At 39.8% G+C, this 16,730-nt stretch overlaps 1 protein-coding gene across 3 annotated transcripts in view; it reads left to right on the top strand.

The window, feature by feature from the left end:
* Positions 1-8,625, top strand: part of LOC124186368 (pro-corazonin-like) — a 47,043-nt gene extending 38,418 nt beyond the window's left edge. For 2 of the 3 annotated variants that reach the window (XM_046578016.1, XM_046578026.1), the window contains exons 2-3: positions 8,046-8,306; positions 8,396-8,625. In XM_046578016.1, coding sequence (XP_046433972.1) covers positions 8,046-8,306; positions 8,396-8,515 — 381 coding nt within the window. In that variant the 3' untranslated portion in view covers positions 8,516-8,625. Of the gene's footprint in view, positions 1-3,237; positions 3,457-8,045; positions 8,307-8,395 lie in introns of those variants that run through there. The other variant, XM_046578008.1, reaches the window with a different exon arrangement.
* The last annotated feature ends 8,105 nt before the right edge of the window (positions 8,626-16,730 follow it).

Here is a 16,730-nt window from a genome sequence, read left to right as displayed (position 1 = left end):
AAGATATTGGAGCCATTTTATAAGAATAAAGAGAATGTTAATGTCAAAAAATTTTAATAACACTTGACGATAATTCTAGTAATTGAATTATTCACTATTTCACGAAATCACTATTTTCACAGTTTCTCTTCACATGTTCATATCACCATCTGAAATAATATTTAGAAAATATGTTTGCCATCGATTATGTATGGATGAATGAACTCTGCAGTATTTCGATGGGAAACAGTGCGATAATATTTAATCTGAATATAGTAGAAAAGTCAATGAACTTTTTGAGGTAAGAACTCCTGTCAAAAGTTTTGTAGACCTACTGCACGGTAATTGTTATGGACTAATCTTTGGGAAGTCTTATTCGTTTTTTTGAGAGACCACAATTAATATTGTCCAAGTAGACACGACGAATGTGTCGCTATCTGTATAAATTATACTGTAAATATATTGATGAAGAGATTGTGACATATAAGAATTTATATGATGCGTAGAATGTGATCTGATGAGAAAAAGTCTTATATTTGAAAATATTTTTCACTTGTCTCAACTCTATATTTAAATGAACCTTGATCAACGTTCGAATTGAGGATGCAAAATACTTTATGAGTATCAACTAGCTATACAAGCACGTAGGTTGTAATAATGTGAAATGCAGATTCTAATCTGACTACATTTTCAAATCGATTAGATTTACGTAATATAATTAAGAAACAAGTATTTACTGTCATTTATTTATACAACTATATATGGACGAATTAGAATGATGTATTCAGTTTCTGAAAGTTATCATAGTCTATAACTGCGTAATATTAATTACTGCGTAGACGTTATATTAGAAATTAAATGATTCTTTGCAGAATATTTAAAATAATAAACACAACGTTGCCAATCACTGATTTTTCTTCCCAACGGTGATTGATGAAACACTGAATTTATTTACATACCAAAAAATCAATAACTATACATGTTTCGTCACGTTATATAAACTGCTGATCGATCACTGTTACCAATTAATTCCAATGCCTGTGAATTGTTTTTGTAAAACGAGGAAGAAAAAAAACACTTCATTTATCATTGTTGCATAAGTGGAGCTAGTACATCATGATTACAGCAACGTCAGAGAAATTACAGAGTCATCAGATGCATAGCCTGGATTCGATGATATGAATTCGTCATAATGACCAGTGATCGTTACATAAATTGAGATAAATATTGCAATCTAATAAAATTGTAAGTCTCGACTGCAGTTAGCTTAGAATTTACACACCATGTTCGACTAGATGCGCAAGTTTATACGGTAACTATAACTTGTTACCTACCGAGTAGAATCACGTATAAAAATAAGATGCGCAATCTTCTTAATGAAATCGACAGCTCGGTTATTTTGCAAATTGTACGATTATTGTTTCGGGGCTGGTGTAAAATGTTTGTTCAATTGAATCGAGCAGCACTCGAAGTAATTGACTTTGCCACGTTTTGTTCTTCCCTCTCTTACTCTTCTCACTTATTCACTATGTGCTACGTGTGTGTTCCGCTATACAGTGAAATGGAATGATACGGGGTTTTCTTTTAATCACGGAAAGTCGACGGTTTACTTATGTAAACACGTTAATTTCACGCAAAGTAATCAATGCTTATGCATTACACGTATCGCGACTTTTATGGAGCTTCTTAAAAAATTTCTTCATTATATCCGAGCCATAAGTCTTCCCTTGAATCAAAGTTGAATATTTTTTTCAATTCCTAACTCTATACATTTCAGTATATAAATTTCAGAATCCAAATGAAACCAGTCTGCTCTTTTCATCGCCGTTTTCTTTTTTTTTTTATATATTCATTTGTGGATCGTTGTGTCGAATCGCAAACTTGATCCCAACGGTATCGCTCCATGTAAACGGATACATACGCATGGTATACTTCAATGGCTCGTGCCAACTATTGATGTTTCAGGGTAAAATGATTTACGTAAGTGTCGGAAAAAAGTACTGTCAAAAGAATCTAATGAATGCGGGAAAAAGCGGAGAAAATGCAAACAATCGAGCCTGTGTGATAAGTCTGGAAGAAAGAGAGAAACTTGAGTTGCTGACTTTTGAGCGATTCCTAAAAGAAATATCGCATTCTTCAACAAAACGTAAGATCACGAGCTTTCGCAATATCTTTTTTTAACGAGAGCAGCGCGTTTATACTTCTCAAATTTTTCGACATGCCAGCTTCTCCAGATATCTTCAAATATTGAGAATGTTAATTTTTCTCAGTCAGCTCTCATTGTCAGTCGAACAATAAAGGATTTTTTTATTAGATGAATCAAAAACAACTACAACTATCGGTTTGCTATTTATATGAAACATAAACGAACAAACAAATAAATTTGATTTTTTTCTGAACCTTTTCTGAGCACTATCTATCCAGCGCCAAAAAAGAATCACTTCGAAACGGCTATTCTTCTACAACTTGTACTATTGTCTAGTTACTTAGGTGCACAAGTGTTGTCCTTGCGATGACGCTTCAAAAAAGTCCCAATAATTGATTCATTTCTCATTCCGGTTCACATGAACTTATTACGAAGGTTTTTCTAGAGTAAAAAATTCAGAAAGGGCTAAAGAAAATAAGTGTAAACGGATATGCCGTCCTTGTATTTTCGTCTTTTACATCTCGGTTTGACTTCGGTATTTTTTAAGAACTGAATCGTTACAAGACGTGACGTTTTTAATTCGTCGCCGTCAAAGGTCTGCTGAAAAGTTACGATCACGTCCGAAATTGGCTTTGAGAATTGATTCTTAATTTGAAAAAAGATTTTCTTGCTATTTTGTGCGAATACCTTTGACATTGGGTTTCTAAGCATAAACACCCAACATAACCGACAGTGTGACTTAATTCACGCGAGGGAGAATGATCCGCACTAAATATACCCGAGACAGGATCTCAACGGGCAATTATCACATCCGAGGCGTCGCGGGACAATACGGCTTGATAATAATTAGAATTTGATTACCTGCTTTATTGTGACTGGTAGTTGAACATCGCTTGTCTTGGTCTCCCACAGCAGTGTGAATTATAGTACAGCTTTCTGGCAATAATAATCCTAACTACAGAGTAGTTGTTTGGACCGCGGCACCCTTTCAGAAGTAAAACAGATGCGAGCTTCCTCCTTCATCCCTTGTTCCTCGTGGGAGGGTAGAAGCGTGGGGAGAACTCTTCTTATAAAAGACCGGTGGCAGCCTCCACGATCCATTGGAACAGCAGATCTCATAACCGCGAGAGATACCCACAGCATTTGAAAATTCGCTTGTGTGAACCGTGTGTCAGTAGCTACGTTCAAATTTGATTATTCAACTATCATCGCGGTTTCAAGCCATCAGAATCAGTGACAAGGCTTACTGCGACCTCGCAAGGACAAAATAAAAGAATTCGACTATTTATAAATTGGAGGCTTTTATCTGAGGGAAGAAATTTCGTAGCAAGGTAAGGTGTTCGCTTCGAATGTAGAATTTTGCGTTTCATATGGACCTAATTATAACTATACTTTCGCTTAAAATACGGAAAACAATTCACCAATCTAGTAAGGAGATGAAATCAAATTTGACGAATATCAAGGAACGCGTACGTAGATTCTAATCCTGGATCTTTCGCGGATTTTGAGTGGATTACAATCAATTAGAGGAATATAGTGAAAGACAGTTTATTTTTCACCAGTAATTAGACTCGATATTTTTTTAATAGTAGTTGCAATTGTACAGATAGAGTGGTATCACTGTGTAATCAAGATTAGAAAATGTTGAACCATTAAATGAAATGCTGATATCTGTGAAATATCGAGCACACAATATCGACGTACAGTGCCGTTCAAATAGTGCTACTAAAATACGTCGGTCGCGACGAAATGAACAGTTTTATGACATTCGATAACGCCTTTCATATCTGTCGATGCAACGTCCCACTTCAATATATTTTTTAAATGTGAAATTACTCACATAAATAACGAATAGACATCTGTACCTATAAACCATTTCAGCAGTGACATTATTAAAAGAAATAAAAAAAATTGAAAAATATAGAGAATTGCAGAATCGAATCCTTTAGACCGGGAGACAGTCACAGAAAGTCGCGACTGATTTTTCACAACTACGGCACCCCTTCGGTAGGTAGTTTATGGCCAAAAAATCCGGCGGAAGAAAAATGTCACACTTATGCGGTGTGGCTTGCAGTTCGCCATACTAATTGAATCGGATAAGTTTTTTTTCCCAACTATTTTTCGACGGGTTTAAATATTCGTCATGCTGCGGTAAAGCAGTAGATTTCTTGAAAGTTGTTAAATGATTATGTTACTATAGCAGGCAGGCTGTAAGCCACACCGTACGACTATGGCATTTTGCTTCCTCTAGATTTTTTTCTATGAACTACCGAAAAATGCAAGATTTTTTTCATAAAAAATTGTGCAAACATCTCGACGACCAACGCTATGAACATCATTTTCCTTTCATTAATTATGTAATTCGATCCCAGAAGGAATGTGATCCTTGTAAAAAATGATTCGGGACTTTCCGTCAGTATCTTCCAGTTTATCCGATCAACTATACTTTAAGAAGATTTCGGCGTTAGATATAATCAAAGAAGGTATTCCGAAGCATTCGTAATTAGTATCAAATATCTGGGCTTGCAAAGAGGCACGTTGTTAGAGATTCGAAACGTCATTAAATGTGAAACTCTTGTTTCGCACGGTTCAGGTTTCCAATCACAATGGTTCCCCTCGTAAAAATTGTTCGACTTTGCTTGTTCGATAAAAACCATTCCTACTTCGAATCAATTATTCAATACTCTGAAAATTCAATACAGTTTGGTTGATCAGAACTAAATTTCTCAATCCGAAATTTTGAATCGGAATCGAGAATGCTGATCAAGGTGCCTTCATATAGGCGAAATATTTCCCGAAGCTGAGTGCTCGGTCAGCGGAGCAGAATAGGATGTTTCTTCTCTTACCATCAGTAGTTATTTCGGTCTCTAAATTCATCTTACCTACGGTCACTAACAAATTTCATATTACCATCAGCTTCCGTGAATCGACGTCCACTTTAAAGAAGGGTAAGTCGTAGATAACCCTTTCAGCTTATCCGTAATACTTGGGAAAAATTCGGTCGAATGAAGCGAAAGCTACGCGAGAATTTGGAATTTGGGGATTTTTTGGGACTTCGTTCGTTACTGTTCTGTCTTTTTTTTTTTCTATTTGCATAGCTTGACATTGAGCAGCATATTTACGCCAAATTATATTCACCGTGAATAATTAGAAATAATTTAAAATAATTTAAGGCGAGCAATGGAAGGCTTATATAATTATTTTGCACCGATCGATCACGTATTGGTCGAGCTTGAATAATTGTAATGTACGGAATTGTCGGAAGTCTGCCCATTGTTGTGGCCAATACTCACAGAAGAATGTCAGATGGAATCGTTTTTTCTAGTTTAGCACGATCCAACTGACCGTTAAATCGGCAACGACTGCCCGAAGTCAAAATTACACAATTATATCACCAACACTGTTAACAAGTCCGTAGCGGTGTATTAGTAAACCTAGTGTAAATTCGTGGCAAGTAATTGCACACGGTTCGCGATTCCACTATTTTCTAGGTATATAATAAAGAAGGAACCAACTAATAATTATACAAGCAACAAACAAGAAGGCTCCAAGATTTCGCGGTTTTCTTATTCTCATACTCGACTCTCTGACTCCGAGGCTTGAACTGTGTGTCTAGGAGATAATCAGGGGCAGAAAAAACGGCTGTCGTGATACAATTTTGATAATTACATTGTAATTATTTAATGAAAGACTCGATTTTTCAGATTCAAAAATAACAACTTAGATCTACGAACAAAGGTTCAGTTGTTTTTCAGTTTCAAGATCCCTCGGAATGGCTGTGATGTCAGAATTGAGAAAACATCTCGATCAATGAAACGTTGAAGAATTCAGATTTTGTCTGTTCATTGTAAAATACAAATACTCGTACTGTTAAGCTGAAAAGTTTAAGTATAAGCGTGAGCCCAACGGAAGCTTGAGACAGCCGAGTCATTCCTCTAAAATGAGATTATTACAGTATTCAATTCCATGCAACCAGGATGTATAATCAGCTTTTTTCAACGCTGATAAAAACTAGTACAAGTGGATGACTTTTCCCTCGGACCCGCGGTGTGTTTCTCCGTATTTATAAAAACTGCCTCATACCGCTTGGTGTATAACATAATACATTTACTCAGAAACAAGAAATAGGCGAAGAGTGTAACGACTAATATAGCTGCACGCAAAACAATTACAATTATACACATCGAGAGCGTACAGCGGTGAGTAACGATCAGGTCGGTTGAGGATAACAGACGAAGTGATCCGCGCAGGACTCGGCGCTGTTATATAAGCGATAAAAGTTAGAACGCGAGAGCTTAGCGAGCCCCGGGCGATATTGCCATCCTTTTGCGATCTTCCACCTTATACCGGACGGCCATTTCGCTCACGAATTACATACGCAGAGAGCAGAAGGCACTGTGTATCCACCGTGAATCGTGAGCCGAGAAAACCAACCTTCCAAGGACTACGGGACGCGGCTCGATTCACGACTGAAGACCGCGAAGGGACGCGTGCAACGGCACACGGACCCCGCTTATCCGGAGGACACTTAGTAGCACTTACTCTTATCTTAACGACCAGGGACGCGCGGCACGCTAATGGTGCCCACGAATTAGCGAGGGGTGCTAGGAAAATTTTGTGAAACCCGGCACCGTGGCCGAACTCGCTTGCCCGTCACTTTCGCGACGATGATCGATACGGCATCAGCCATGGATCATCTCGCCTCATCTCAGACTTCTGGATTTTTGGTGTACCGGTAAAAGCTCGTTTTTGCAGAGGTTCCTTGATGGACATTTCGATTATCGGTTTTTGGTTCTTCTCGAAGCTCTTCTCTGATATTTCTCTAACAAGTTGAAAAACTTCTTTTTTTTTTCAACTCAATGGTAAGTTGAATCTGTAGAACTGAATCCTTTTTAATAATTAATAATTGTAAGAGACGTTGTGTGGAACTCACATCTCGATAACGTCGTTTTTATAATGAAGAATTTTATACGAAGTGTATTGTAACAAAAAAAGAAAAACACGAACGTACCCGCAGCTGGTGAATTGAAAGTATCGAAAATTGATGACTCCAGTTTTTTTTTTTACAATTCTTACCCTTCGAAATGGTGATATTTCTTTGGGATTGGAATGTTTGGTAGGAATTCTGAAATAACTTGTTCTTATACCTGCCAGTACTGAAAAAGAATAGCGCAAGTTGAACGCGAGCAGATTCTTTTCACCAAACGTTGTGAAAATGGCGTCTAATAAGGTTTTTGATATTTTGAATCGATTTGAGAAAGATTTTGCTCCGTTTCGCGAGAACAAGATGGTGAGAACAAAGTGAGATATTGTTGCACAAGAGGCATTAAATTTATACATCCGTATGTTTATACGAGGAAATGATGGTCTGGATCGTAAACTATACGTTATACGGTAGTAACGGTCGATAATGTCAGATAAAACTTATTAAGAGTCCGTTGGCAGAATTGTGCGGTACGTCACCGTGTAATCTCAGGAAACACAATGCCGCCGTAGCTGGAATATGAATTAGTCTATTACCGCAATTTTATCGCCTATAATACGCTGATGCGAAAGTGTAACACACCGAGCGTGTACAGCATGAACAATTAAAGTTGAAGCGCGCACGCATAATTGCACTGCGATGCGTGACGCTTAAAAGTCTTACAACTTAACATAGATAATTATGCTCTGGCCTCAATTCTATCCAACGACCGTTAAACATTTTCGTTTCTAGACTATCCGGCAATAAAATTTCACGTCACCGGCTAATATTTCGTGAGCCGTGATTGGTCTGAGTTTACGGCCTCGGTTACAAGCCGCACAACGCTATCCGCGATTTCGAGTTAATCGCATATACGCCACGAATAAACTTTCGACAAAAGTGAATTAATGCCAAACGACACCTCGCGTAACGCTGCTTTTCTCGCTATCTCTTCAGATGACACGCTCAATGACCCTGGCGATCTGCTTCGTCTCGATGATGGCTCTGTCACTTGCCCAGACATTCCAGTACAGTCGAGGATGGACGAACGGTAAACGAAGCGGTCACCCTTTTCAGGGTCTCGGTGGACTTCCGAGCGAATTTGGCGCCGCTTCTGCCGGAGGTGAGGCAACCGGAAGTCAGATCGTTGACCTCCCGACACCCTGTCAACTCCAGAAGCTGAAGATACTTCTGCGAGGAACTGCTGGAACCGATCAGGTGAGAAGCTGGAGGCACACGACGAGGTCGAGAAATTCCATTCGGGATACGTTTCGACCAGCCTCGTTTAATCTTCGATTGATTTTCAGATGTACTTGCTGCCATGTGAAGTGATTGGCAATTCCGGGCTCCCTTCATCCCCTGACTTTGCGCCAGCCGGACGTTTTAGACGTTCCTCAAATCCTCAGGAGAATAACGACAGCTATTGAAACACAGTGTATTGTCTCTTATCTTCCCATGTCCTTGTCATGCCTGCCCTCTAATAACTAATTGAATAAATAAAAGAAAACTTGCTACGTATACACGAATGTTCTGCACAGCGATTGCGTTCAGGCTTTTTTATTCCTTGGAAGTGAACTTTGAATACGTATATTCGCAGGCCTGTACATGCACATTTATCCGGCTATATAACAGTGTGAACTTCGCTAGCTTTTATCATTTGCTTTCCATATAATAGCTGAGCGGGCAGCGTTTAACTGGAAAACCATTAAATTGCAACGATTAGTTTGATTCAACGTAGCTTTCTTATCCTTTATACATATGGGTATTAAAATTCATGCGCATTTTTTTGGTGTCGCGGATCCATGGAAGTAACGCGTGTTTGCCGTTTCTTATACAATTAAGCACCGTGTTCAATGAAAAAGGCAAAAGAAAAAACTATGGATCCACAACTAAAACTTAATTAACATTTGCTGTTATTCTCGCATCAATTTCTTATTTGTAAGAATAACAATCAGTCAAAAGAACTGACGTACTGGTGAACATGTACGATGTGAGATCTCAACCTAATCCATGCTGATATGCGATTGCAGTCATCGTTAATAAGGCTTAAAGAGGTAGTTGAATTTGAGTCGTTGGCAGATAAATTTTGTAGCTACGTGATTTCCACGCTGTTTAGAAACAAATTAATTAACGGTGCTATGGCAGGCTTTTAACGGCCATCCGATGGCTGATGAGTCGATACGATCGGAGAGGCCAACGGTAGGGTCTGGGGATTTCGTCTGTCACCGCAAGACAGAGTGGAACTTGGTCGATGAGAGACACTCGCTGATCTTCTGGATTACCAGATCGTTCGATGTATCTGAAATGGTTTCTTCTTTCTTGCCAAACTTTTCGCAACACGTTAAATAAAACGTGGAGACATTACAGACTGTATCAGAAAAAAGAGTGAATCACAATTTTCCATCTTACGTCATAATGCAGTAACGCATTACAAGAAACGTAATTAAAAGGTGATGAATTGAAGAACAGAATTCAAAATTTTACCAGTTTTCGTGGAATCGTTGAGTCAATCACAGTAATATTGAAGACAATTGGTACCCAGGGAAAAAACCTCTTCTCGATCAAGTCTTTCAACTAACCGTAACAGGTTTTACGTCACGTACTCAACGTTTTATCGAACGAGAGTCCGAGGTGATTTCACTGGGTAGCAGGGATCAAATACGTTGTAGACATGCAAATAAAGCCGTGTCTATATCAGTGGCATGGCATCGTATCGAACGAGGTAAAAACCTTGCCGTTAATCAGAAAGCAATTAGCCAAGGAGAGTCGGAATGAGTTTGATCGCATAAAGTATTAAAATGTCGTCACAAAAGTATGGTTAATCTATATATATATATATATATATATATATATATATATATACGAGAAGGCAATTCCCCAACTCCCCGCACAGCAGTCTGGTGTACATGAAACGGTTTCCCATCGAGTAAACTCCCAAGGGAATTTTCCGCAAGTCCCAAGGACTCTATTATATCCCGTAGATATAGAGCGCAGCTATTACATCCATGCCTGTATACGTGGCATTACTTGGTTACTTGGTTTGATACGCTATAGCGCGTGCCCAGAGAAGGAAGGCACTGTGCTACGTGGCCTGGCTTTCAGAGGTAACTGTGGGGCGAGCTTTCGGTCCATCGGGGTGATTTTTCTCTGGGGAGGCTCAACAAAAGAGAGCGGCAACAGTAAGTGATTAAAGCATAAGTTTCTCCCCCTCCGAAACAAGTGCGCGTACAGTTTTTTAATTGGTTTATCATGTTCGCGTTACTTCGAAGAGCGCATCACTCCAAGGTCCTACAACAATCAGGCTCTATACTCAGCTGAAATTTTTTTATTGCTTTTGTATATCGGGGAATTGTTTTCAAATTTATTCAAAGAAATACGATTCATTCCAGAAGACGAAAAATATCCATCTTCGACAAGCATTTTCCCCAATTGCTAAACTCCCAACGAAACGACGGTAAACTGGATGCCGCAAATCGCCGTTAGTTGGTAGCAATGATCTCTATTATACATCAGCGGATGATAGGCATTTATAGACAAGGGGTTGACTGATCGATATAATCGAATATCGATTAATCGTAAATTAGATGGACTGCTAATACGATACAACGATGTCGCAGACAGACGTACCGCGGGAGGGTGGGTAATTTGCATTGACAACTCTCTGAAAAATGTGTGCATACCTATAGAATTGCATAAACGTTTAGATCCAATTAAACCTGACTATATCGTATGTCAATTTAGGCTGTCATGGCGACAGGGGGCAGGCAAACAAGCAGACGTATCGCCAACGCCCGTTGTTTTTATCTCTTTTATACAGGACTTTCGGAAGGACAGAATGCTGATTCACTTTCACTCGATTCACGGATGTATTTGTTCTTCAATAATTCATCACAAACGAACAGGGTTCCCATTTTTAGGCTTTTTCATATTTCACGATTGCAGGATTGAAATTGAATTGAGAACTTGAGAACCTTCGGTCATCGGCATTACGTGATCTATAAAGTTTGAAAGTCATGCGCGGGCAGTTATCGTTCGATCACTTATACATCTAGGTATATAACGTCAGATTCCACAAGCAAGTCACTGTGATACCGGCGCTTTTTCATCCTCCTGTATGTACGAAACATCGGTTGATTGAATCGCGAAGAGTGAGCACAAATTTTTTAAGTTCTTGTTCGTTAACTCGTGAATGGGTTACGAAGAATGGGCTTCCTGGCAAGAATTAAAATCGACAAAAGCCGATTCGACGTCACGGATCTTTTGGCAAGACATCGCGAATTCGGGAAAGTGTTTGACGCGTAGTAACACACAGGGTGAAGGATCGATTGAGGGCATTGATAACGGGGAGATTGAACGGGGATGGGAATCCTCGGATTATAAGGTGAAACGGGAGGTGAGCGAGGGCGCGATTGAAAAGTATTTCCTCCGACTCGTGAGCCCTTCGCAGCCCTCGACTGTCAGCGTTCGTCCAACTGTCACAATTCCATCCCCCGATCATTCCGGCGCGTGTTCTCTCTTGTTTTTCGTCGGAGGGTTCAAGTTTGAAACGAATATTATTACCTGCGATATGGCGGGGCGGGCAGAGAAAATGAGACGGGCTCTCGCGTATAAATACATAAATCAAGCAATCGGACTAAAAGGCGCGCGGATCAAGAGCTCTTGCCTCGTTTTTGACCCGCTTGGATATTTGTGTGTCGCTTGTCATTTGTCATACGCGTAGGCATTATGTCGTACCTGTATGTATACGTATACGTACGTAGGTACATACTCGAAAGAAGAGGACGGTGAAAGACTTGGGGAGACTGACTGATTGTGAGTGAGAGTGAATAAAACGAATGAAAATCGATTCGCGTTTAGATATACAAGCTGTTGCACACGTGGTACTTGTTCACGGTGTCGCTCACTTCGTCTCTACGTCTACCGACCACCCTGAACATTCTCGCATTTGAGTGGAAACGCCGCCCCTCGCGACCCTCCAAGTGTGCCTAACTTAAGAATGGCACAAACGAGAATCTGATGAGCCACTCTATTATGTACACAATGCTTGTATGGCCGCAGTTCGCAGGTATGGGTATCCAATCCCTGACATTCGCATCGCATTAATGGACCTTAAGGGGGTGTCTGGTCGATTTCGACCTCGACGTATACGTCTATAAATGTCGAAACTCGCGTATCTCAAACGCGGAAAAAGGCTTAACAGCCCCATTGTGTACACCATTCTGAACGAAAACATTCCAGTTCATTTTCATTTGAGGTAGAAATAAAGAAACGGCACGGATTTTACGAAATCGTAATAGTAAATTCGTAGAATTCATGCCATTTCTTCATTTCTGTATTAAATGAAAATGTGTTGAAGTGCCTTTTGATATTTGGAGATGTATGCCTCAATGTCGAAATCGACCAGGTCACCCCCTTGACGTTGTGATTCAGAGAGAAACCGAATACCGAGAGTCAAGGAAAACTTACTAAAACCTTACTTGTTTGCAAATATATTGCGCTCTTTGCTACTAATGATGATATAGCCTGCACACCAGGGACAATTGAATTGGCAAGATAAATCATCGACTCTTTATGGGGTTCCGTAACGGATGAAGCTAAGCTATTCATGGCTAAGCTATTCTTGCCACATTTTGTTTCACCTAAAACAGAGTTCAACGGTTGGTGAGTGCAGAAAACTAACGTACAACTTATAGCAGGAAAGCTGCTTTTGTGTAAGTGTTTGAATTCGTTATCGACTCTGAAATTTCGTTACCAAGACTAAATTTCCTACTGCCTGACTGAAATTAATTTAGTATCTCTAAATAACGACACAATCAATTGAACCGGTATCGACTGTGATCCTTCAAAGATGAAAGTTACTGAAAATATGACAGTTTACCGAGTATTCTTGCAGCCTGGACTGTTCGCGAAAGGACGTGTCATTAAAAAAATATTTGTCGTTATAAGATACGGTAAGTTGAAAACGTATAACGGCTCTCTAAGAAATGATTATACATCGCGTCTGTGTGCGTCGAGAGATTTCTTTTAAGACCAACAATTATTTGTTTCCTGTCCGTAAGATGTTGGCCGCCGAAACTGGGCCGAGCCCAGGCCTTGTTCCTCAGTTTCTCTATTTCCGATCGTTTGCGGTTGAGCGCCACAAAATCGAAAAAGTTTTTTTTTCTTCTCCTTCCTCCTCTCTTCAAGTTTGTTTTTTCACACGGCTAGCGCGGCTCCTCTAGGGCCTTGTTCGACCCACTCGACTGAGCGCAGGACGTCTATTTCCACGCCGACTCTTAATAGGTGTCATTATATGAAGTTGTTGGTTTCAATTTCAGTCGTCGGCCCCCAGAGGAAAGCCTAGCTCACTCATACAAACCGGACCAAGGTCCCTGCTGCAACTACGCCGCATCAGATACAACCGAATCTCAACACTCCACTAGGCACGTATCCTCTGCAATGATGCAACGTTAAATTAATACGCACTTCAGGCTATACCTCATTTAGATAACCGCTTCGGATGTACCGAGCACTCCTCTTATTTATTACAACAGTTTACCAACCTTTCCGACCGAAATCTGGCTCCGTAAAATAACGCTCCTATCGTTAAATTCTGCATCCGATAACAGGAGTTGTATTCTTCTGGTACGGTTCACGCGTAGATTACCATAAAGAGTCCGAGCAGTAATCTGTACGATCTATAACACCCTAATAATACAAATTCATTACATTCTCATAAAATTGCAACTATATGATTCTAAAGTGAAATTTTGCATTAATCGAATGATGATAATAAGTCTTGTGACGTTGTTTTCACACCGAGAGAAACGAAATGGAAAATTCATCGACTACTTGTAGATGGATGCGTTCGTGGAGATTAATTATTTCTTTTTATTCTCATAAGCTCATGTTTCACTGTCAAACTGACGTTCCGTTTGTCAGAAATGGAAAATGTCTACAGCATCAGTGAAATCGTTTGGTTGTGATCTGATTTTCGGTAGATTCATAAAAAAAACCAGATATTCGGTTAGCTGTACTATTTCTTCGTCAAAGTTTGGTTGGACATTGGAAATTTTTCTCATTAACAACCTAAAACTACATTAATCTCAAGCCAAAATTGACAAGAGATATTTCCGACAACTCGCGTCTGGAGTGAATAAAAAAAAAAAAAAAAGAAATAAAAAAAGGTTGTAATTTCGCGGATAAATCCAGAACCCGAGTTTATTTTAGTGCGAATTCCGCAATTCGCGCGTCAGGCTTCGTTGTTCACAATAAACAATGATATCCGTACGCCGTTCGATACCGGATGTCAATCACATGGCGAATGGCACGTTCTCTTTGTCGAAACAGGTAGAGAGGTGCCCATCGACCCCATAGAGAGTCGGGTTGTGTGAAACACGTGACTCCCTCTCACCCCCGGCCGAGTTTCTCTCGGCACACGCCCCGGCAATCAATGGTTGATCGTACATCAGTGGTCTATGCTTCCACACGTGAGTGGGTACGCACATAAATAAACGCGTTACGCGGACTCGGAGGCGCGGGGTGTTCCGAATTAAAAACTAATCCAATATTAGCCCCGGCCTTGTCGGACGGCGCGATGCACGCCAATTATTATTACCTCCCTCGAGTATATATATATATATATATATATATACACATATGTATGTATATATATCTATACATGCATTATCCCGTAGAGTAGATGTGTGGCGAATGTACACCGGCAAGTGTGCGAGCAACGAGCAGCTGCGCAAGGATATGATGTACGCGCTTCGGAGGTTCCGAATCGAGTAATGAAATCATGAGCATTCGGAAGACCGTGTGCGAATATGTTTCATTTCGCGGCGGGTTAGATTTTCCTCTGTGTGTGTTTATCAGGCTTGCGTTTAACCCTTGAATCGTGAGCCAGGTACACTTGGGGAAAAACAGGGTGGCGACAGATCGGGAAAACCGGGAATAGTATGGGGGTTTTGTCTATTGGGAAGAGTGAGGGAAAAGTCAGAGAATTCTGATGGATCGTAGGAAAAACGTGCTTTTTTTGTAAATCGTTTTCAAACTTCAGCTATGCTTCGTAAACTCAGTTAAGCTAACTTTCGGAAATGGTATTGTTCGATTTTTAATTATTCGCGTGAAACAAAGCAAAACTATGTGTTTTTACACCCACGTTTATATATTCGAGGTGCACAACTTCTGGAGTTTTTGGTTAGAAGAGCTAACCAACATTATTTGAATTTTGTGGGAAAATATCAGGGAATTCTGAAGTTTTTGACGGGAAAAGACAGGGAATTTTATTTGAGAAAAATTTTCGCTAGCTTGAAGAATATCGTGAAAATTGTCGAAAATTTTCATGCGAGCTCAAGATAAGTTATTAAATATGTCATTGTGATCGTTGAACTTGTCAAAACTGTCACTTTGTGGGAAAATTAAATCCTGAACCGAGGTTCAGGCCTCGAACATTTACGAATGTCGCATCATTTACTTTTAATATGTATCACTGATCAGGGTGCAAGCTCTCCCAAAAGGTAATGGTTCAAAAACTGCTAACGATTTATTCAATATTTTCTTCATTTAGTTATTGCCGGTTGCATCATTCTTTGATAAATATTATATGTTCTCTTCAGGTCTGAAGAAAGAACTAAATTATTTTATTGACAGTTCGATTTCTCTAGTTGTTATACACACGGTATTTTTCAGGGCGGCACAAATTTACATTTGCATACTGAACTCAAATGATTTTGATCGTCTTGGCTTGAAATTTAGCTAAAAAATTCTCTCCCATTTTGACTTGCGAAGTTCGCAGGTTTAATTGTCAAATCACTGTCTCAATCTCCGATAAATCTTGGCAACAAATTACGATCGATTTTTAATCACTTCCTTCCGTAATGGCGTCCTAACAACATCCAACCCTAGAGGTCGTCAGATATTGTAAGTTTTAATCCAACTCCATCGTTTTGCATGGTAAATTAAATTCTCTAGCAAATGGTCCTCCTTTTTCGAACACGTCTGTAGTATAAGTTATTGTAATACTCGTAGTTTAAAGCGACAAACATTAAAGTTTTCTGCATAATCTTAAATTAAGGAACATGTGGTTTACATGGTAATTTAAACTTATTGTTGGCTTAAAAAACACATTTAGACACTATCCTGTCAATGACCAAAGAAAACGAACATAGTCACTGAAAAATTGACGATTCATTAACGACCTCGAGCACTTAACTTTTCACTGTCACTATAATGTAATTTCGCCGCCAGCACAGATCAACAATTAACGATATTCATCGGGCGTGAAATACGGCAGTTTGCACAATTTCCACAATTTCCACGTACGAATCAGCAACGACGGTGATTGTCAAATTAACGGTAAACGGTTGAGAAAATCTCGAAAAATCCCATTGTCACTGAATCACGAATCAATAACTGCCCTGTTCCAAATGAAAGAGCAGATGCCCGCGGGAAGATGAAATCCAGGCAATAACCGCAATTCGCGAAGTAAGAAAAGACACCTCTGCGGGCAAGCCGAGTCTGCGGTGGTGGTTTATACAGGGTTTAATCGGTTTATTTCCCCGAAACGACCGTATAGCCCAAGATCTTCTTCTGCAGACCGTAGAATTGCCCCCTGCGTCAGGTAAAGCAGTTCGCCGTTAGCTCCGCCAACACAGGATG

The sequence above is a fragment of the Neodiprion fabricii genome, chromosome 1, assembly GCF_021155785.1.
Source record: "Neodiprion fabricii isolate iyNeoFabr1 chromosome 1, iyNeoFabr1.1, whole genome shotgun sequence".
In the NCBI taxonomy this organism is placed as follows: domain Eukaryota; kingdom Metazoa; phylum Arthropoda; class Insecta; order Hymenoptera; family Diprionidae; genus Neodiprion; species Neodiprion fabricii.
The sequence above is the reverse complement of the archived record's forward strand: the minus strand, read 5'-3'. Positions and strand labels throughout refer to the sequence as shown.